The 22291-nt window shown below is 40.8% G+C and overlaps 1 protein-coding gene across 2 annotated transcripts in view; it reads right to left on the bottom strand.

Annotated features, from left to right (window-relative positions):
• ADIPOR2 (adiponectin receptor 2) overlaps window positions 1-22291 on the bottom strand; it is a 44159-nt gene that overhangs the window by 5754 nt on the left and 16114 nt on the right. For both annotated transcript variants that reach the window (XM_041398567.1, XM_041398566.1), the window contains exons 2-5: window positions 16041-16273; window positions 3583-3702; window positions 1618-1789; window positions 994-1180 (exon numbers count right to left, since the gene is read on the bottom strand). In XM_041398567.1, coding sequence (XP_041254501.1) covers window positions 994-1180; window positions 1618-1789; window positions 3583-3702; window positions 16041-16205 — 644 coding nt within the window. In that variant the 5' untranslated portion in view covers window positions 16206-16273. The remainder of the gene's footprint in view (window positions 1-993; window positions 1181-1617; window positions 1790-3582; window positions 3703-16040; window positions 16274-22291) is intronic.

The raw sequence follows: 22291 nt of genomic DNA, 5'->3' as shown, positions 1-22291 counted from the left end.
CACCTACACACTCTTTTTCGTAGAGCAACTGTCTACTTCTCAGTGCAACTAAATTACTGTCACTGTTGCAGCTAAGGTCCTGACAGCAACTCTCCCACCCGCAGCAATGGATTACCTTGACAGACAGCCAGGAAGGCCATTTTTGAGACAGACATCAGCAGCCTTTAGACCAAAGCTTTGTGAGGAAAACTCACATTTTAGTTTCAGATGAGGAAAAAAGCACTGCAAGAGCCCTCTAAAGACAGGGCACACAGTATCTTCTGAGAACACAGCCAAGGCAGACACTTCAGTATCTGACAAGTAAGAGTTAGTTGGGCATCAGCTTCAGTGACCACAGTGGAATAACACTGCAATCAACCACACTGGTTTTTTGTGCACTCATGTAAAAAAAAAAGGAAATTCAGAGCCACTGCTTTTTACCACACCCTGACAAAAAACCCCTGCAAAAGCCAAAGGAGTTAATTTTTCAGTAGGGGACTTTAACTGCTGGGCTACTTTAGAGGTGGTCTTGCAGATTACAGAACCCTGGTTGAGTAGTTTTAGGAAATATCAGATATTCAGCAGCCAGCCAAAAAAAAGAACATGCAGTAAAACCAAAAGACCAAGACATCTTGATACACACTGTGGAACTGTCTTACATAAGTTTCAGGTTCAAAGTCAGCACAGCTGAAATGACAATAAGTAACGGTTGCACTAAAAATTCAAAGTCCTGCAACTAAGCTCAAGGCATATTCCTTACAGCAGCAAGATGCAAGCACATGCCTGCCAAACAGCAGAAAATGATGGAGTTTTAAGACTCAAATGACAGCACAAAAACTCATGTTGAAACAAACTGTAATTAGAAGAAGCTGCATTAAATCTCTGCTCAACTCTGTTCCAAAGTACATGCAGTCATGAAATGAACAACTCCCACACTGGGGCTCCAGGCACAAATCCCAGCCCTGTTTTCCCACCTGTTTCCTATTTGGCCTGCCCTGTTCTCTAGGCACTTACTTGGAGAAGAGCCGGGAAACACCTTCTGAGTGGCAATAAACTGTGTGGAAGAGCCATGAGAAGGAGAGGCAGAGGATGGCTCCCAAGAAGAACAACCCAACGACCACTTTCTCCTGCACAGGTGCTACGAAGGACATGTTTGGCCGGAACATGTAGAAGATTCCCAGACAAAGGAAGAACACACATCCTGAAAAACAGCAAGGCAGAGAGGTGTCAAGCTCATGCATACTGAAAGCTCTTCTTTCTGCAAGCATCACCACTTCCCTTCAAGGCTCTCACAAGGTGAAAACATTCAGAGAAGCTGCAACTTAAGCGTGTTCCTGTGGCAAGAAATGCAATCCCAATTAACACCTACACACTTGGGAAAAGAAGGATCTAACAGTAATTTATTTGTTAGGAAATGTTTAATGCATTTGTTTGTATAGTATGCCATAATTAAGCAAGTCCAATCCAATCCTGATGGGATAAAATTAGGAGAAGGATACCAAGCTGCTAATTTACAGGTTACCAGTGGAATGATAATGCTGACAACCCCACAGACCTTTCCATCTTGCTCTCTTTTCTTTGAGAACAACAAAACCATTGGATGAGATTCAGGATTAGATTAAAGCAAACTGAGAGTACCTAGGAGATGAGTCCAGATGTTGCCAGTCTCTGTGTGTATTCTGAAGATGCTCTTGAAGCAAGCCCGGAAGGAAGGCATGGGTGGTCTGTGGCCATGCAGCAGGTAGTCATTGTCCTTCAGCCAGTCAGGCAGAACGTCGTGGGGAATGACTCTCCATCGGCCCTCCCACACCTAGGGGTGACAAGAGTTCAGTGACATGCAGGGACTGGAGCTCCTTCAGTGCATGGAATAGTCAGAAATTAGTACAAGTGCAGGAGTTAACCTGTGAGTACAGTGAACAGAGGAGAGTTGATGGAACATCTCTGGGGAAAAGGTTCTACACTTGAAATATCATGCTAAAGTCTCTGTTCCCAGTTCAAAACTGCACCATTATGAACTGCACCATCAGAGAAAGAAATACTTCAGCATTCCACTGGACAGGGAGGCTGTTGGGTGTTTTTACTGCTGATGAAGAGAAAACATTTAATTCACTTCCACATTCTGTTATTTTACAGGCCACCTTCTCCATTTAACTGAAGAAGCCTACACCTAGTTCTCTCCAATAAATAAATAAGCCTGTTCCTCCACCACAAGCCAACCTGACTGTGTATCTGCTAGCAAAAGAAGCTACCCATGAGCACTAATAGGGGCCAGAAAATGTGAAATGGTGAGATGCCAGCAAGAAGAGTCCAACCCCCTTATTCAGATTGGGAAAAAAATACTCCCAAGCTCACAAACAGTGACAGAGCAGTTAAGGCAACAGACTCATGACTCTCAGTTCCATGGGATTTCTTCTTTAAAGGGAGAGAGGGGGGTTTGTGCACAGAGCTATTCTTGCAGCTGGCTCCAGAGGAAATAAATGTGCACAGATGTTCCCAGCACTGCTGCAGTAACACAAGACACAGGGAGGCTTCAGAGGGGGAGCAGGGAGCTGCTTTATGTACCGGGGCTGTTTCTGCAGGCTTCCGTGGGCTTGCTGGCTGGCTAGAGTTACAGGAGCAAGGCTGAAGGTTCCTGAAACACTAAGTTTAAAAAGCTACATTCTTATTTCAGTTTCAACAATAAGAGCTCCGAGTTTTTAAATCAATTCTCCACACTCGTGCATGGAAGCAAAACAAAGCCATTCAGAATAACCAGCCCAGTTAAAGACTGGGTACTTAAATACATTCAACAAGGAAATAACTGGTTTAGTTCATGAACAAAAAATGTGAATTGAGGTAGAAACAGAAGGAGGGAATTAATTTTAAACAATCCACCCTACGAAATATTTTAAAAGAGGCAAAGATGCATAGTAAAAAAAAATATCAACAAAAGCAAAAAATCAAAATGATCCATACACAAAAGACCACCAAGTCACTAGGGTCCCTCTGTAAAAATATCCAAAATAGCTCATAAAACCAGCAGGAACCAGTGTATAAAGGGGCAGCATTCCTTTCAGCAAGAAAGGAGGGCCAGAGACTGACACAGCCCAGTGGCTCTCAAAGGTAGCAAAAATTGAGCCAAGGTCAACAATGACAAAATGTACAATGGATTTACTTACATACGGTTTCAATACAGCATTGTTTTCAAGTCAGGCACAAAGCTTATTCTACAAGAGATGCAAATGGTGCTGGAAAAGCAAAATATTTGCAAATCTTTAGAAATCAGGTCAAATGACCTTGTAAGTCAAAGTGCCTTGAACCAGAAGGCTTTTGTTCTGCTTTGCACTCACAGGTGTTTCTCAAGGGACACACCTGAGTTGCATGATCAGCTTTGGAGTCTCAGATGTAAATCCCTGTTGTTCCAAGCTCTAAAATTTAATCCTGTATGACAGACAGATGCTGAGGAAGCACAGTATTGGCACTTAGAACACGAGATGCCCATTTGGGGACAGTGAGAACCTCCTCTCCCTCACATTAGCAGTGCAGCTCCTCCAAGTACAGTCTGCTGCCCACTGGAGCTTCCTAGGAAAGGGAATTACTTCAGAAGTTTCCATGTGCCCTTACCTTACACACGAATTCTTCCATTCTCTCCATAGCATGGTGGGCTTGTAGAAGAGGTGACATTCCCATAAAACCTTCATCTTCTTGAGGTGGCTCATCATTGTGTTTATTATCCTCAGAACACTGGAAAAAAAAAAACCAGAGAAAACACTTTGTAGAAAGAAGAACAGAGGAAGGTGATTCTGTTTTCCATACAAAGCTATGATTTGAGGTCTTGACAAATAAAGAAGTCTCTCCTTGTACGGCACTGAGAAAAGAATTCAGAAGAACAAGTGAAAAAAAAAAGATTACATTCTTAGGTATCTGAGAACAACTCACATGTCTAATCCATTCTGCATATGTTTCCAGCAGGTTTGGAAGCCAGCAGTGCTCCTCGAAGTCACGCTTCATTAAACCCCAGATATGGAGTCTGAGGCTTGCAGCCTTCCCACCTCTGGGGAAGGATTACTCCCTGTTTTATGTTTCAATGTCACTGTGCCACTGTTAATGCCTCTATAATGTATCTGGCATTTCAGGGTAATAAAAGGTAAGTCAAGGAGAGGAATCCATTTACCTTGTTAGAAATGTTTCACCTCAATTTGCACTCCAGATCTGAAAATCTATTCTGTTTAACTGACACTTCTGTTCAGCTTGTAATCCAGTACTGGAATTTACTCATTCATTTGATTTTTCAAGGTATTTCAGAAACTACTATGAAACTTCTGCCAGTTAGACAAAGGCAAGTTATCAAAGAAAAGCAGTAACAGGGATCAGAGTTTTAAGCCAAGTTCAAATAAAGAGAAACATTCATATCCTCAGGGTGTACCAAGAGAATTATGAAAAGGAAAACTAAAATAATCCACTGAGCTGGGATATCAGGCTGGTGCACATCATTAATAACTGCACAGGAACAGTGTGGTAGTTTTCTGCTCTATCATGATTTATCACATCATCTGCATATTTTGATACACTCCAGCTTCCCATGGAGAAGAAAAGCAGGGGACCATGGAAGTTCTACATTCCTGTTTGCTTCCTACAATGCTCGTGGCCCATCAAAGACTTCATTCAACATTTCAACTTCCAATGTAAACAAACTGGAGGAAGCTAGGAAGGAGAGAAGGAGCTTTTTGCACCCTCAAGACTTAATGCAGAAAGCTGCCACACACCCCATGGCCAGGCCAAGAAAGCTCCACAGTCAGCACAGAGGGAGACTGGCCTCTTCCAGATTTCCCAGAACACTTTTCCCCCTCCTATTCCCATACCATGGTTAACAACTTTAAAATCAAGATGATGTATCAATAATACCATCCAAAGTGACTGAGAATACAGTATATAACCTCACTTACTTTATTTACCAATTATTATCAGTAATGTTCAGATTAATGCCCTGAACTTTCAAGCCAGGAATGGGAGCTGGCTGTGCATTTGTCCCACATTACAGCTCTCTCCTTGGTGTCAAGCTTTATTAACTATTTCTGTCAAGTCAACTCAGTAAGCTGCTTAAAATTCTCATTTTTGAATAAATGAAAGGGGACTTCTTCCAGCCTACTGTGAGCTATGCAGAGCCTTCAATACTTTTGGGGGTTTTGACAGAGAAATGACATGTTCACACCTGTTTTGTGCCCAAGCCCTGCAATACCTAAGCCTTGCAGTTGTCACTGAAGCTTCATCTTTCAAAGAGGCCCCATCCCAGTTCTTGACCCAATTTTGCTTACCCAGAATGCACTTTCTGGTATGTAACACACACTACACATCCTTCAAGTTTTATGTATGACCTCACTAGGAAAACTTGATTGCCTAAACAAATAACCCATGTACCTTGCACTGTCTACTCACCTTCATTCATCATTCCAGGGAACAATTCCTCTGAACAATATCTTGTATTTTACAGCAGTGATTGATACATTGACCAGCTCTAAGCAGATTCTCCAGCAGAAAAAGAATATTAAATACACTCACTCTGCCTAGGTTAGCCCATTAGTCCTATTCAGAAAGGCACCAGGCAACAGAAAGATGCAAATAGCTTTAATATCCTTCTAAAATAGGCACAATTCCTGCTAGGCACAGGAATAAAAAGCAAATTTGGTTTCATTGTGACTCAACAACATTCACTGACATTGCTGCCCCACACTGTCAATTTTACTGGCTTTTTCTACTAATGGAGCTCTCTAGGATTCTTGGTTTTCAATATCATAAATAATGAACTCAAGGTCATAGAAACACAGAATGGGTTGGGTTAGAAGGCAGCTGTAAAGATCAACTAGTCTAAGTGCCCTGCCATGGAGGTCTGGGGGAAATGCTCATGGATAGTCTGCACAATTTAGAAACCAAAGAAACCTTTGGTTTCCAAGAGCATGCCTTATGGAAAAGCAAGGCTGGCATTTAAGTTCCAGTGCATCTGAAAGAAGCAGCACTGCTGTGCCTTTTAGCTGCTCTAGAATTCCCTCCCCCAGCAGCACACAATAACCAGCTCAATTTGGGTGGACAAGTTAGTAACCCTCAATTTACACAACTGGGTGGACTGAAGGGAAAAAGGTCCCTTACAGAATCAAAGCCTGTATTCACTGCAGTCTGCCCAGTGACTCAAAGCCAAAAAATGTTCATGTCCCCCTCTGCACATACTCCCATTTCTAGAGTGATGGGAAGGCTTAAATTTGAACAGACTGTAAAGCTTGAAGAGCACAGCTATTTCTGAGCTAGTCCAAAATCTTTGCATTTTGGCCATGTGCCTACAAGCAAATCATTACTGAGCTTCTTTTGGTGATAAAAGGAATTCATATCATATACACAGTCCAGATTACTGCCAAAAAATGGAATTGATTTTACTATCTCCTTCCTGCCATTAAACTTCAAAATTAGCATTCAAGGGGAAAAAACCTAAAGCTCAGCTTCTCAGTCCTTTTCTTGCTAAGGAGGCAAAAGGAGGCCTGTTCTGGAACACCCATCCTCCCTTGACTCCCTCCTGCAGTGTCTCATTGGGAAATAAGTAAACTGTGCTTGGTGAAAGTCAGAAATCTGCAGTGGAGGGCAACACCAAAACCAGTTTTCACTTGGATATCTGAAGGAGTCTATTGACCTTCAGTTCTCAAGTCAATGACTGAAAGGAAAGAATACCACTCTTCTGCTCAGGAGGCATACTGCAATATTTCCATCATATCTCAGGACTCATTATTTTCTTATCTTCAGCTGACTGTATCAGAAATTCATGAGTAATTCTAGACCATAACAACATTAGCAAGCACATTCTTTTAGGACACATTTTCAACTATTTCTAAGTCCTGCCCACAGAATCACATTTTGAAATTAGAAACATATTGGGTAAATAATATCACTTGCCTAAAACTGTGCAAGAAATGAGAGGCCAGAAGGAAACTCTGATAATCCCACTTTTAATGAGCTATGGTATATCCTGAATTAAGTGCTTCAAGAATAACTTTTGCCTTTGTAGTTTCTAGGCCATAGGCCAAAGGGATTTTCATTCAGCTGATGTTTCAGATGTTTTTTTACATCATCTAATTCACTCAACCTCTCTTAAAGCATCTCAGATTTGACTAGACAATTCTGTGAAGTCTTCAGAGCATTTTAGAGTATATTTAAATAAACCCCCTGGTTTGTAAGAAGCAAACTTGTTACAATCAGCAGCTGAACACATGCAGCCATGCCTACAATCAGTCTTTCACATTAATCAAACATCATGGCTTCTGGATACCAACACTCTAAAAGGTCTGGACACTTAACTCTATGGAAATGCCAAGCAATGGTTCCAATTTTCATCCTACTTCCTTTGCAAATTCACAAAGTATTAAAGCTACTAAAAACACCTACAGGTATCTATGAGATGGAAATTATCCAACAGATGTAAAAACACAATCTGAGTAACGGTACCAGAGAATAAAATAAATCTGAAGGACAAGTGAAAATATCCAGAGGAACCAGCTTTACTGGTTTATCAATATTCACTTTACTTTGTTAAGTGTTACAGATTCTTTTGTGGTAACAGTGACAGACAAGAATGTAAATGTAAAGGTAGAAATCAGACTTAATTGTATCACTTTGTATGGAGAACCAGGCAACACACTTCCAGGGACAGATCATCACCTAAACAAGAATTCCAGAGCATATTTTGGTAGAGATCAAAAAAGTTGAATACCAATCCCAAGGCTTAGAGAACCAGAGCAAACAAAGAGCAGGAAACCCAAGAGCTCAATTGCACAGTGCTGATCATTAAGTAAGTTTAACAGTAAAATTTCACTTTTATAGCAATGGCACAAAAGGTAAAAAAAAGTTTACATTTAGTATAAGAATTTATCTTCTGAATGCAGAAAAATGTCAGATCACACAGCCAAAGATCCTGTTACAAAGAAAAGTACAGTAAAACCTGCTCTAGTAAATGCAACATACTTCTCTTGACTACTACAACAGCTTATCCTTCTCACACAGACTAACAGTTTCTATACCATCACTCTCAAATTTGTTAACAGACACGCTGTTTAATAATGTCCTTACTATGGAAAAGCCTGTTAGAAGTCAAGTCATAATTGCAGAAAAAGATTCCAGAAACATTTTCCCCACTTTTGACTAAGTTATATTCAATGGACTTCAAGCAAAGGGGCCTGTAGTTTCTTGATATCAGTTTAAAGATTTCTAGAAAGTTTCAGAGTTTGCACATGACTGCTCCTTGCACAGGTGACAAACAAGTTCTGGTTCATCACTTCAGAAAATGTTGTCAGTGTTGTCATTTGAGTGTGCAATATAAAAGATAAATTAAATCTGAATGGAGCCACCTTTCTCTCTAAAATGTGGTCACCTTCTCCCTCACTCCCAACACCCATCCTGTCTCCCAGCAGAGCCCAGCAGCTCCCAGCCAGCTCCCCCCAGTTCAGGTACTGGGCTCTGTGTTCCATGGTCTGGAATATCCCTTTGGCCAGCTCGGCTCAGCTGCCCTGGCCACGCTCCCTCCCAGCCTCCTGTGCCTCTCCTCACTGGCACAGCACGAGACACTGCAAGGCCTTGACTCAGGGTAAGCACTGAGCAACAGCTAAAACATCAGGGTGTTACCAGTGTCACTCTCCTCCTCAATCCAAACCAGAGAATTGTACCAGCTAGTAGGAAGAAAATGAGTTATCCCAGTCAAAATCAGGACAACTAGCAACTGCAATAAAACTCTCCTAGGCCCCAGAAATGGCACAAGTCTTCTGCATTAGAGTTTCTTTTCAGACAGAGTCATTACTCAGTTACCCAGAGCCTAACTGACCATGCACATACCTCTATGTTGTATTAAGCTCTGGAGTTAATCAACTCCCATGTCTCAAAGTTCAGCTGTCTGTGATGCCAATTCACCACCAAGATATCACCAGTGCCCTAAGCCTACCATCACAGGAATTTTCAAAGCACGATGCACTCTGAATTTTTTCTAATATTCTTGCTTCCTTCAGCTGTTGACAGACACTCCCCCACTGTCTTCTTGATCAGTGCCCTGGCAAAACTCTGTGCCTTGGTAGGGACACAGGCAAGATAGCTCAGAAAAACCAAATGTCTTGATTAACACTGAGTCATGGCATATTATATGACACAGTACTTATACATTATTTTCTTCTTAAAACTCAAGTTACAAAACATATGTTGCTGCATTTACAATACCACTGTTATCCTCCACATTAAACTGAAGTCACAAAGTCTAGACATGACTCTGAGTTTTTGCTCTTGTTTATCTTGAGCTCATCAGATGAATTATTAATAGTGCTTAACATGACATTCAAATCATTTTATGTTCCTTGGGGCAGCGTGCCAGATTCAGTAACTCGAGAGCTTTCAGCATAATAGCCAAGACACGTTCAAAGCTATAATATAAAAATGTTATTTTTCTAATGGCAGCTCTGTAACATCCCTTTCAGCTGGCCACATTGCTTTTTTTCAGCAGCAACTCCTCTGTGCCCATTCTGTCAACTGACCTTTTCTCAACCAGCCTTTTGCAAGGGGGAAGCAGCAATAAGTGCAGGCTGCCATGCCATTTCTCCTAAAAGCCTGTTGCACATTTTTCATCAACTTATATTCTTTGAGTTGTGAGAAATAAACTGGAAACAAACAGCATCATAAAATTTTCCCTGACTTCCCCTAACTTCTGCACATATCAAAGTTATTTTAAAACAACAGCTTTGTCCTCTAGAATTCACATTCCCCCTGACAAGCTTGTAAACACAGCCACACCAATTTCCAAAAGGAAACCTCTAAGCAGGGTGTGCAAAGCTGCCTTTGCTCTCACTGGACCAAAAAAAGTCTTTCATTAGCACAGTGCCAAAAACCCTTTAGGCCCGTTGGTCAAAATGTCAAGTACTTGGAGGTTCCTGGAGTTTAGTGTTTTTCTTTTGTAGGTCACCTTCTTATAAAAGATACAGTCCATTTAATACAGCACTTGAAAACAGCTTTACACAACTGGTCATGGGTGACTGCTTGCTGGCACTCATTAAAAACCAGCACTAACATTCAAAACTCATTTAGCAAATAGTCCTAGGACAAAGTCACATTTTGCAGCAGCCTTGCTAGAACACTGACTAGAACTAGCTCCCTTCTCAAATATCTTCAGATGAAAAGGGTCTGTTGAATCTCTGAGCTGATTTTTTTATTTTATACTGATTTTCTGTCAAAGCCCAGTATCTGACAAGGACTCAGGGCCTCAGTGCCAACATGTGCTCAGCAGTAGCTTGGGGGAGGGCCTGTAGAGATTGTTTCTACTGCAGAAGAGTCTCATGTGCCATTTTCTGCTCCTCTGCCATTGTTAATCCTGACAACAGAAAAAGAAAACAAGCATGCTGGGCTTATGGAAAAAGAAATGCTCTGTTACAAAAATAAACAAAGAGAGATTGAAAGTGTACTGCTGAACTTAACAAAACAGCAGAGTCTATCAATCTGAAACAGTTGGAGGAAGATGCAAGTTAACCCACCAGTACAACATTATTTTTTTCTCTTATATCACTGTAAAAGGTCGACACCCCCTCCCCACTGCTGCCCAAATCAGGCAGATAGGATCTCCAGGAGAACAAAGGCAAAACCCATGGAATCTAACCCCTGTGCAGGGAAACTGTTGTGCCAGTGAATTATAAACAGAACTACTCCCTCCCTCTCCTAGTTTCAACACACAGCACAGCAAGCAATGGTTACAAAACCTGCTGACAGGCAGCAAACTCTGAGCAGCAACACTTGCCCTCCCAGAGCACAGAAACACTCCCCAGTAAGAGGACACAGTTGAATCCAGCTGCAACTCAACAACCATCATCTAGGACAAATTCCTTGGTACCCCAGAGAGTTTTCTGGGAGACAGAGCAGACAGGGAGAATGGCCATTTCCTACATGTTACCAGCCTTCTGGGCACTGCCCATGCAGGCTGAGTGCATCCCCAGTTTGCCTTTCCTGCAGACTTTCAAGCTCTGACAGTCTGTTCATAACCCAGGCACATCAGTGCCAGACAGGGAGGCACCAGCATCTGACCAGCTCAGGCCTGTGGGGCCTGGAAACCTCTCCATAAACATCTTCATACTGTCTAGGTGGGAATACTTGGAGATATTCTGCTCTGTGTATCCAAAAATGGTTTTCTGTAGAAAAATTTACTCTATTCAAGCACTTACTTCAGTGACTAGCAGTATGAGTGAAATTCACATTACTTCCAGTTCTCAGAACAGCAAGTGAAGGAGAAATGCAGATGTTAAGATCTTTTGATCTGAAGCAAAATGTCAGCTCACATGCTTTCAAAGAATTAACATTTCTTCCCAAGAGTTGCAAAAATGAAGGAATGGAAGAGATGGTAAAGAAATCTACAGAACAACAACATTTGAACACAATCAGCTTTAAAACAAAAGGAAATGTGCTTTGGTGGGAACTCAAATTTCATTTTACCAGGCCTCTTCCATTCACACTTAACCAACAAAACCTGCAATGCAATGGAGAAAGAAGGCAAATACAGAAGTAAATGCTGAGACTTCAGTCATAACTCCAAAGAACCAACAGAAAAATGCCAGACTGAAAAGAAAGCTAAATTGTTTGAAACTTGCAAATAGATCTACAAAGGATGAAATTTCACACAATCAGAATTTACCAATATTTCCCTCCAGAAAAACTATTAAGACTCAAATGTCTCTCTTTGACCTTCAAGACTTCACCTGTCTTTTTCACTCAGCTGGCATGCACCAGGAAGTCAAGCAAACAATTCCATTTATTCACATGCATCCTTCTGCAATGCCAAAGTCTGTCTATAGTCTGCTCTTGTAGATAATACATAAACACTTGTGTAACAGAAAAGGCTTTGAGTAAGTTCAAGTTAAAAGCCTCGAGTCATTTGCTCACTCTAAATTACTCTAAAAATTCTCTTTTGTACCTGAAATTCTGTTACATCCTTCTGCCTTCCTCCTTCAAGTCACTTTGGTATTTATGCTCTAGAAAATTCCTGTAAGTACATGGAGACATCATGAAATTTGTCAGAGGTCAACCAAGTTCTCCCTTCAAAGCCCATACTCCCTGAAAAGCAATCCAGAGGAGTATTTACCCAAATTTCTTCTGCCCATTCAGACGACTTGAGGGCTACACAAACCTCTCCCCAGAACCTTACTGCAGGTTATCAAACACTTCAAAGTCTCCACCTTACGGGCACATTTTGGTGCCTCACAGCTCAACTTCGTGGAAGATGAATGGAATCGTCATCCAAGCACGGGGAAAACTCGAGATTGGAACAAAGGCAAAGAAAATGGTTCTGTTGTTTACCTCCTGTCACTGACAGGTTAAAGTACAAAAGGAAAGAGTCAAGCACAGGGTTTCAGGGCTGCATAAAGACCCATTCATCACATGGTAAGAAGTCACATGCATTTGATTGTGTCAGCTTAACAAAGTCACAGTAGGAGAGATTTCTTTAGGAACTATCACTGCTGGAATTACAAAGGCAGTTAAGACTCAGAGAAAGGATGCTGTCCCAAAGGCAAGGCAATCCAGGATGCCACAGGAGGGAAGCACCTGCTGAAAAATGCCTTATCAGCAAGTACTGTAAACCAGAAAAAGAAAAAGAAGTTTAAACTGCTGAAGGAATGAGAATTATGCAGCTTTTACTTGATGCTTTTCTCACAATCAAGTGCTTATCACGCAGACAAATGGTTACTATTTGTTCAAGTCACAGAAGGCTCACCACTCACCTGCCACTACACTAATTTCACATTTAAAACAGCAAGATGTGTATCTAGTCCTTGAAACTGGTACTGGAAACGGGATAATCTATGGACATATTTGCACTCCAGGAAAGAACAAAGAGTTATGGAATAAAATACAGACTGAGAGGTTCAGGTATAAAAAGGATATTGATGGTATATGATTTGTATCTTCTCATAGGAATAGTCATAAAATTGGCAGACTGACAGCACTGGCAGAAGGATGCAGCTGTGCTATTATTATTTTGAATAAGCATGTTCAATGCTCATGGCTAGTAATTGTTTCCTACATTTATCTACTGAATGCCAGGTAGGTGCCAGGGTCAAAAGCCTCAGAAAAAAAAAAAACTTTTAGGAGTAAATCTTATTTCTTAATATCATCTTCATTTTCTTGGCAAAAAAAATGCTTATTACTTACGAGGACCAATATTTTGGTCCATCAAAATTATAAATACATAGTATACAGTGCAAGCTGTGAGGAAGATTGAAATTAATTCTGAACAACACAATGACATGCTTCCATGCCTTCCCTCTTAAGACTATTAAAATAATTCAACAAAAAATTCATCAACTAATACCTCTTAAGAGCTTAGACTGCTTACTTCTACAAGTGGAGCAGGAAGTGGATATACAAGTAGGGAAAGGAATCTTGTATAGGAGAGTTTGGATAAGATTTTATATAAGAGTGCAATGATATAATCATGGTAATAGGAGGCACTGGGAAAATAAACAATGCCACATTATCACAGGATAAAAATATGTACATTTCTACACTAATACCTCACGTCCTTGGTCCAGTACATTTTAGATCACTTATTTACTATGATAAAAGCTTTTCCTAAGTAGAAGCATTTACAAGAATATTAAATGACAGCAGTGGTTCCACCATCAAGACATGACATGGCCCTCACTGCCTTCCCTCAGTATGGAAGGCATGGAATTGCTGCCATCAGCTCCATGGGGGCTGCATTCAGCACCAGAACACTGATGGAGTGGGCACTGCTTGAGCCCTTTATAAGGCTATGTTTAGCTTGAGTGCCTGAGCACTATTGCCACCTAGCCAAGAACAATATCCTTACATTACTGTTCTCTTCATTACAAATCTCTTCCAGACCAGAGGAAAATGAGGCTTTTGAACTTAGAAGTCACGCTAATGAAGGAATACACATCACTCTGCTGAGACAGATGCACAGAGCCAGAATGCACAGCAGAGCAGAAGAGTGAATCCCAGCTGACATTTGAGCAACAGCTGTGCTGAGGCTTACACAAGGCAGAAGAAGATGTACTGCATAATGGTTTTTCCAGATTATCTGGAAAACTGCAGAATATCACATAATAAAAGCCATTTGGCAAGCCAATATTGGTACTTTTGACAGCAAAGTGTTTTGGGATGATCCATTAGAAGCACCAATTATTCAGCCTTTTAAGACAAAAATCAATTTAAAGGCATCATACTAACAAACCCAAGAAATCAGAGGACAGGAATAAAAGGTTGAAAAAAAATTTTTGAAAGCACAAGGCCATATATGGCTGAGAAAGTGATGCAGATTAAGATGCAACAGCAAGACCCAAATGGCAAAACCAAATTTCTGTGACACCACTTTAGGAGACCAAGAAAGAGGAAATCGAAAACAAGAAAGCCAAACATTTGTAGTGAGCCAAAATGAAAAAAACACAGACTTTTGTTGTATGGATGGAGGCAAAAACATCAAAAAGACAGCATGTGCTGCGAATGCCTGAAAGAGAGAATGAAAGTATTTCAGCTGTTTCATTGCCAAAATGCTAGAATTAAACACTGATTCACCCAGATAATTTCTGTTTAGCTAAGCAAATGTATAGAAAGAACTAAAAGACATAATCAATTATGGACTTTTACCTTGGGTATTCCATCCACGGGCTACAGGTAACTCTCATTATTCAACCAGGAAAGTCAGAGACAAGAATGAAAACAGCCTTCAAAGCAGATGATCCCAAACACACCAACAGCTAAACATGTAAATTCAAAGTATCTGCTAGCACAACTCAACTTTTCTTTTTCTAACCAGTTTTGGCCAAGACCAAAACTGGTTTGACCTCAAACACATACTTCACAACCTTCCACAAAACAGAGAAAGACTCTCTGGGTGTTTCCCTTATCAGGATACTGAGAATGTTCTAGAGAAGTTATTGCAGTACAACTGTGAGTGCACTGGCTTGGCTCACTAGACATGAATACCACTCCTGACTTCTCATTACAAGAATGCTTGGAACTAAATTCTGTAAGGGCTCCAACTCATCAAGCTGAGAAGGCAAATACCAGTTCTCATGTCAGCTGATCCATGACACTGGGCCATGCAAACACCCAGAACTTGTGGCAAATGCAATTACAGCCACAGCCCAACATACAGTAAGTAGCACCAGCATGTTTTTGCTGCTGGCTAAAACCACACAGTTGCTGTGACTGAGCTGATACAGTAAACTCATTAATCCATGATAAATTGGATAGTGAGCCTAAGATGAATGCCTCCTCCACTTAACTATGCTGATTTCCATCTGAATATATCCTGGGAGAAGCATTAATTACAGTTCTGGAAATCTCTAACCAGAAGGTACTTTTGTCCAGTGCTTGGACTGTGTCTTTGTAGAACATCTAATAAAGCTGTGGATGCTTTTCTGCATGTTGTGGCTGCTAAAATTTATAGAGGTTCATGCACCAAAAATTCACAGACATTGCCACTGGCTCAGAAAATCTGTGAGCCAACAGCTGCTAAAGACTGGGAGAGTGTCCCAGGCAAGTAACACAAGGGGATTCCCCATCCTTTTGCTCTTCCTTGTGAGTCTGTTACTGGCTACTGTCCGAGATAGGGCACCATGCACTGTTCAGTCTAATTCCAGCAAGAACACTTGCAAACAGATTTTTCTGTCCTAATCATCAAAAAGATACCAATTAGCCAAGGTTCTGATTACATGCAGCCAGAGCCAATACTTCTCCTTTCACTTACAATTAATTGAAAACTACAGAAGAAAAATCTTTTTGTATGAACAGCACCTCAGCAGAACACAAACCAGTACAAGTCTCATTTCTTTGAGGACAAAATAAAAACGGAAAAGCTGGTAAAACTAGTTACACCCAGTCTTGTCACCCAAGTTTCCATACATTTATTCAACTGAATACTTCTGGAATCTTCCTGGTATTATTACTAAAATGTTTTAGGCTCATGGTCCACATTTCCAAAAGTTAGATTAAAACACTGACGCACGTAGGTCAAAACTCATTTTCCCTAGAAAACCTAACAGGTAATCAATGATATGACTTACATTTTCCTGGTCAGAAGACAGTGGTGGCTCCACTAGAAGCCTCTGCTGAGAGCTGTCCTCTTCAAAGGCTGCCTGTGCTGCTGCAGGGTCAGACATGTGTCCTTTTCTGAGCCGCAGACCTGGCTCTGCAGAACCAGCATTATCGAGTTCCGTTGGTTCGTTCATGAGATGCTGGAGGCCTTCTCAAATATTCTCTTTCCTCTTGGTTCAGTTTGGCTGATTATGTCTTGGCTCTGAAAGAAAAATCGTTTGTGTAACTCAACTGAAGTTAAAAAGAGGAATGCAAAAGTTGGCTGGAAGAAGAGCTTGCTTACAAGCTACCAAACAGCTATGACAACTGCTTTTATATGTGCCCAAAATCCCACAGGATCAATTACACACATTTCTACACTGCTGGGTAATGAATTCTCATCTTGAGACCACTAACAGTTTCATATCCTAACACAAGTTAAACACAACTTTGAAAGGTGACAGAAAGTGAGCTTCAAAAAGCAGTAAATCTACAAAACCACAGTCAATTTTTATGAATTATATCTACAAAATTGCAAGCAGTGGGGTGTTAATATTATTTAGACATACACTACTTATCACAGGTACTCTATAATTATTGTATTTTGCAGGTATGAAGCTCATACCCAAGCTTGATCATCCAGACTAGGTTTCACCAAAACTAGGACTTTAAGTACCAGTATAATAGCAATCAAGCAAAGCTCAAGCAGAGCTCAAGCAGCAAGTAATTTTAGACAGACTGCAAGGAGGGCAGTAGTACACAGTGTGATTATACTTCCCTTGCTTAAATTAACCTGGTCACAATCACTGCCAGGAATGGGTTTGTATCTTTCCTTGTGCAAGGAATTACAGCAGACAAATTCAAACATTGTTCATTCCATCAGAGCAATCAGAAACAGGTAAATCCCCCAAAAAACAATAACCCATGGTTCCTACTCAGAAAATAACTGTCTTTTACACTTACAACACTGCAAAAAGGATTCAGGGTAAATTTAACTCAAAATGCTAAAGAATTGATCAAATTTTCAGAAAATTTATGACCACTGTTAATCTGAGCCCTGATCAAGAGTATTTTTGGTTACCCATTTGTTTTGTACACCCCTGTGTGGTGCCACTTCAGCAGCCAGTTCAGAGAGCCCTGTTTGACACTGGCAGCCCTGGGAGGCACAATCTCCAGAGAACTTGGCAGTCTGAGTGCCAGAAAGCATCAGAATGTGTTATGAGAGTGAAGCCACAGCTGAGGCTTCAGAATCACTCTGAATGATGATCTGTTCTTTTTCCCACTAATCACCTGGTGTCATTCTTCTTACTGTAGCACCTAAGTGCTCTGATGTGACTAACACACAACATTAAAACAACCCATCTAACAAGTTTTAACTTCCCAGTATGCATAATTAAATTGGAGTTTTACTGCCCAATAAAAGATGCTGAAATTTGTCATAATGTAGGAGGGAAAATTAAAATTATAAGATGGGGAATTGATATTGGCAGTTTTGTAATAAAATGTCACCTCCAAAAAGCCAATAAATAATGTATTCTGTCCTTACAGGAACTCATTTCATTTACATATGATCACTGCAAGATAATTCTCAGCTCTGACAAATGGGCTATAGTTAATTTTGCTGCAGCAGTTTGTAATATTATATCCCCTCAGCTGCCTGGCAATCCTCCGAGGAGAGAGCTGCTAATGAGCAGGTAACAGACTCTGCAGAACTAAATGACACCTCAAGTTGTCCGAGTTCAGTATGGCACAGTGCTTTAATCACCCAGGAGGGTAAGGTGACAATCTGACAGTAGAGCAGATGGCATCCCCACCTTCCTGCTACCTTCACTGCAGGGTCAGCAACCTCCATCTGAGATGCAACAGCTCAAATGGCCACAGCTGTTTACTTGGTAAACACAAGAGCCACAGGAGAATTAAGAGGAGGTTTAGCAACATTACACAGGAAGCTCATGAAGAAGTTGAGCAAGTAGATTTTAAGAGCAGGAACAAATATTCAGAAAGCCACAGAACTGAAATCTTACTGTTTTTGTCATATTTCAAGCAGCCAATTCACAATTCTATTTTTATGCAAGAAACATGAAGACATAATCACACAGCCATTTGGCAAAACCGATGTAAGAAAGAAAAGAGTAAGCAACAACAACTACAGTTTGAAATTAAGCTAATGGACATCTTAATTTAAAAAGCAACCTATAAGAGACAATTTCAGTACAGTACTATGCTGGTTTTGGCTGGGGTAACCATTACATGTGATGGAGCCTGGCTTTGCTGATGGGATGGCTGAACACCTGCCTGCCCATGGGAAGTGGTGAATGAATTCCTTGGTTTGCTTTGCTTGTATCCACAACTTTTGCTTTACTTATTGAACTGTGTTTATCTGAACCCACAGGTTCTCTCTTTTATGATTCTCTCTCCCATCCCACTGGGGCAGAGTGAGCAAGCAGCTCTGTGGGTCTTAGTTGCCCGCTGGGGTTAAACCACAACAAGTACACTGAACCAATCTGAAGCTGTAGCTAAACCCAGAAAAATGCAAGTAAGCAGAGCAGCTGTTTATAAACAACAGTTACACACAGGCACACCCCCTGCCTGCTACTCCACACATTTCAAACAGGTAGTCAGTAGGAACAGCCCTAGTTAGTCCCACAGATTGGGTAATTTCATGAGACGTTTAACCAGCAAGTTTTACTGGTTCTTCTTTAAGCCAGATTTAAGCAATAGCATTGCCACTGTGTGCTGCATCACCACCAATATTGCCTAATACCTGTCCTTACATCACCTCTGTGACATTGTGAGAGCAATGCTCTGGGACACAGTACAACCACACAACAGGCTGAACCACATTTGGCCAAGAAGCTTGCAAAAGGCTTTCCTAATAAAAGAAGATAGAGGAATGCCAATTTACATCAGGCCTTGAGGATTTACTTCAGCAGCACTCTCTGCCAAGCATTCACTAAGGTTAAAAATAAAAAATGCATTTCACCTCCAGCGAGTCAGATTTGCATTGAGCAGTGGAGCTGATCTTCAGAGCTCTGCAGAAATAGAAGTTCTTGTTTCTTGAAATGACAGTGGGATTGTTCAGTGAAATAAGATGTTTCCATGTCATTCATGCAGGATCCTCACAGTGCTAAATATGCTTGCCCTAAATGAGCATGCAAAAGCGAGCAAGATAAAAGCTAAGCCAAAAGCATCACTACTGGTTTCACTTCTTTTTAAAAATGTCCTGCTGACTGAATGCAACTGGAAGGTGCCAACACAGAAGTGCAAATAGCCTGAAATATTTGTTCACAAATGAAAGAAAGCAGTGAAAATTATAACAGGAAAGGCATAGGTAGTCTTTAGGTTCTATCATAAAGTTTCTATGACTCACAGTTCAGTGAAGGATGACTTTTTCCTAAGAAATTAAGAATTCCAAGTATAGTAGAATCTAACCAGGAGGTGATGGTTGAACCATTGTGAGGATACTTACTGCCCCATTCTAAGACTGAACAGTTCACAAAATCAAAAACTAGAAAATGGAAAGCTATAGAACATTTGAGGACTTGGAAAATATTGTTTTGTGTCTCATTGAGATTATCAATCTCATAAATGAAGTCCTTAAACATTTTTTGTAGCATGCAAATTAAAGGTTTCATTAAAATTAGCTTCCATTTAAAGAGGAAGTTGCCATTATGACTTAAAATCTACTTAATGATTGCATCCATAATATCAGCATGTAGATGAATCAGTGAGTTCCTGCTGTGCTTAAAATAAGCTGAGAAAAGCATCTACAGAGTTTGGTCTGTTGGGTTTTTTAATACAGAAAACTCCTAAATGCTCCATCAGCTTTTAGAAAGGACTTAGCAGTTTAATGCAAGCAGGGTTCTAAACACAGCCCATGAACACAAAACGAGGCTTTAGTCAATTCAGTGTGGCTGCCTTGCCACACAGCCCCAGCAGCAGCCAAGCCCACGGAGGACAGTCAGTGCCAGGCTGAGGCTCAGCCCTGCCATCTTTCCAGAGAGAACCAGAAGGCAGCATTATTTCAGCATTCACTGCAGCTGTGCAGTGCCACAGGAGTCAACACCCACAACTACAGCATATTTAGGACACTGCTTCACTCCTAAAGATGATAAGGAAAGATTAGTTACACAAACCTAAGCACCACAGGATAATGCTATTATTCTCTGTATGACACTCCCCAGGATAAGCACTGCAGCCCTTCCAACCTCCCAGAACTCACCTGGCACAAGGACAGATTTACTGCCTCAGCTAAATGATGACACATGGTAGTAAAACAAAGAAAACACATTAACAGTAGTGTTTGTAATTAAATTTAAAAGATCTGTCACTCCCTTGTGAGAATAAAACACAGCCCTGGATGGTCAGACTACCTCCCACTACCCCTAAACAAAGCAATCTCTCCAGTACTCCACTCTTGTCAGTACGTTCTTTCATGTAAGCAGCACAAGAATGATCCTCAAAAGGTATTTAATTCTGGTTGTAGCTGGTATTTGGAAGAAGAATGAAAATTGCTTCTCTCTACAATCCCCTCTCAACTGCCTTACTGGCAGAAACTTTCCTGTTCAGGTAGGCAGTGGCATTCACTGTATGCTCTTTCCTTGCTGATCCTCTCCCAAAGCATCCATTAAAGCAGCATAAACAATGTATACACAGTGGATGGTTCCTCCTAAGATTAGCTCATTCCCCCTAACAGACCTTAAGTTATCAAAAGAACAAAAGACTGTCATGAAAATTTCAGGCTACACATTTCTCAGAACATTCATTAATGCTTAATATTTAATGAAGGGCTTGAGTGCCCGAAAAATCTCATAAGAGAAGCTGTATCAATCTACAAGCCCTGCCTTGCCTGTGTCCATGTGCCATGACAGCTACAAACACCCAAGTGGAATGGCAAAGCTGACTGCACTAAGACTTTTCACCAAATTCAAGATGTTTAGGCAAGGCCTTAGTAACAGGATGGACAATTCCCTTCCCAGAACTGGCAGCACAGTACAAATGGCAGAGCACTTCCACCACAACCCAAGGACAGACTGACTGGGATAAGAACACAGCCTACAGAGGGTGACAGGGAATTTTGTGCCTATGGAAAAGTTGATTCTGGCTACCTTGAGTGAAATAAGGTATACTAATTGAAATGCAGTTCTCTCCTACTACTATCTTCTGTAGGGAGGTTCTGTCACAAGTAGTCCCTCACAAATAATATTGTAATGCCAACTTGAAAAAGGGGACTTTTATATTTATTTTTTCTTTTTTTAATTTAACAGTCTTGAGCTTTTTCAATTCAGGAGTTAAAACATTCACAGTTAACATTCCAAATATTCTCTAAAGCTACAGTCAAAAACAAAGCAAATAAGGCTTTGTATGAACGAGAGAGGAAGGAAATTCTCACAGAAGACTTTGTTTTCTCAATGTACCCTAAAGGAAAAGTACAAATCAGCCTGTAAAAATTCTTTGGAGGTCATCTTTAACAAAGAGGAACAATGAGGAAGTAATCCAACACCTCTTTTCTTGATGTAATTTCCCTAGATAAAGAGGCATCTACAAAACAAAGATTAGACTCCCGCGGAGGGTCAGTGGCCAAAAAGCTGTCTTTTTAACTTGTAAACTGTCACTGGCCCAAGCTATTTCACAGCAGGCTGCAGAGGCAAACAATCAAGCACATTCTGATGCATTTGGATTCAAAGAAAGGGAACAAGCCAGCAGCCTGCCTGCATTATCGGAATGCTTCCATTTCAGAGGATCCCGCTACATTGTTACAACGTTTGTCCAATTTGTACTGCAAATCGGACCCCATTTTTTTAGCTGGGTTTGCAGTTATGTCAGAGGTTGGCCCACCCCCAGAGCACAATGCCCAGTCCTTACAGACTGGATGACTGCTGTAAATCAGTTCTACTCTTCAATAAACCAAAACCAAGGGAATTGTCACAAAAGAAGTACAAAACTGAGAATGGAAGTTCAAGTTCTTTTCACATTAGATTCCACAGATATCCACAACCAGATCTGGAAAACTTGCTTTTGGTTCATTTTTCATTAAGTGGCTCAGTTTCTCAAAGTAAGAAAATCCCATCTTTTGCTCTTTTATGATTTTATTTCTGTGGCATGCTACTCACACCAACTTGCTTCATGTCTGCCAACAAAAAGATGCAGTTCTCCTATGTTAGTAACACTTGGGATCACAGACTGTCTACAAGTGAAAGACTGAAATTAAACATCACTTTCCTCTTAAGTGATATTTCAG

Source organism: Onychostruthus taczanowskii, unplaced genomic scaffold (assembly GCF_017590055.1).
Source record: "Onychostruthus taczanowskii isolate IOZ18803 unplaced genomic scaffold, ASM1759005v1 scaffold15, whole genome shotgun sequence".
Lineage (NCBI taxonomy): Eukaryota > Metazoa > Chordata > Aves > Passeriformes > Passeridae > Onychostruthus > Onychostruthus taczanowskii.
The sequence above is the reverse complement of the archived record's forward strand: the minus strand, read 5'-3'. Positions and strand labels throughout refer to the sequence as shown.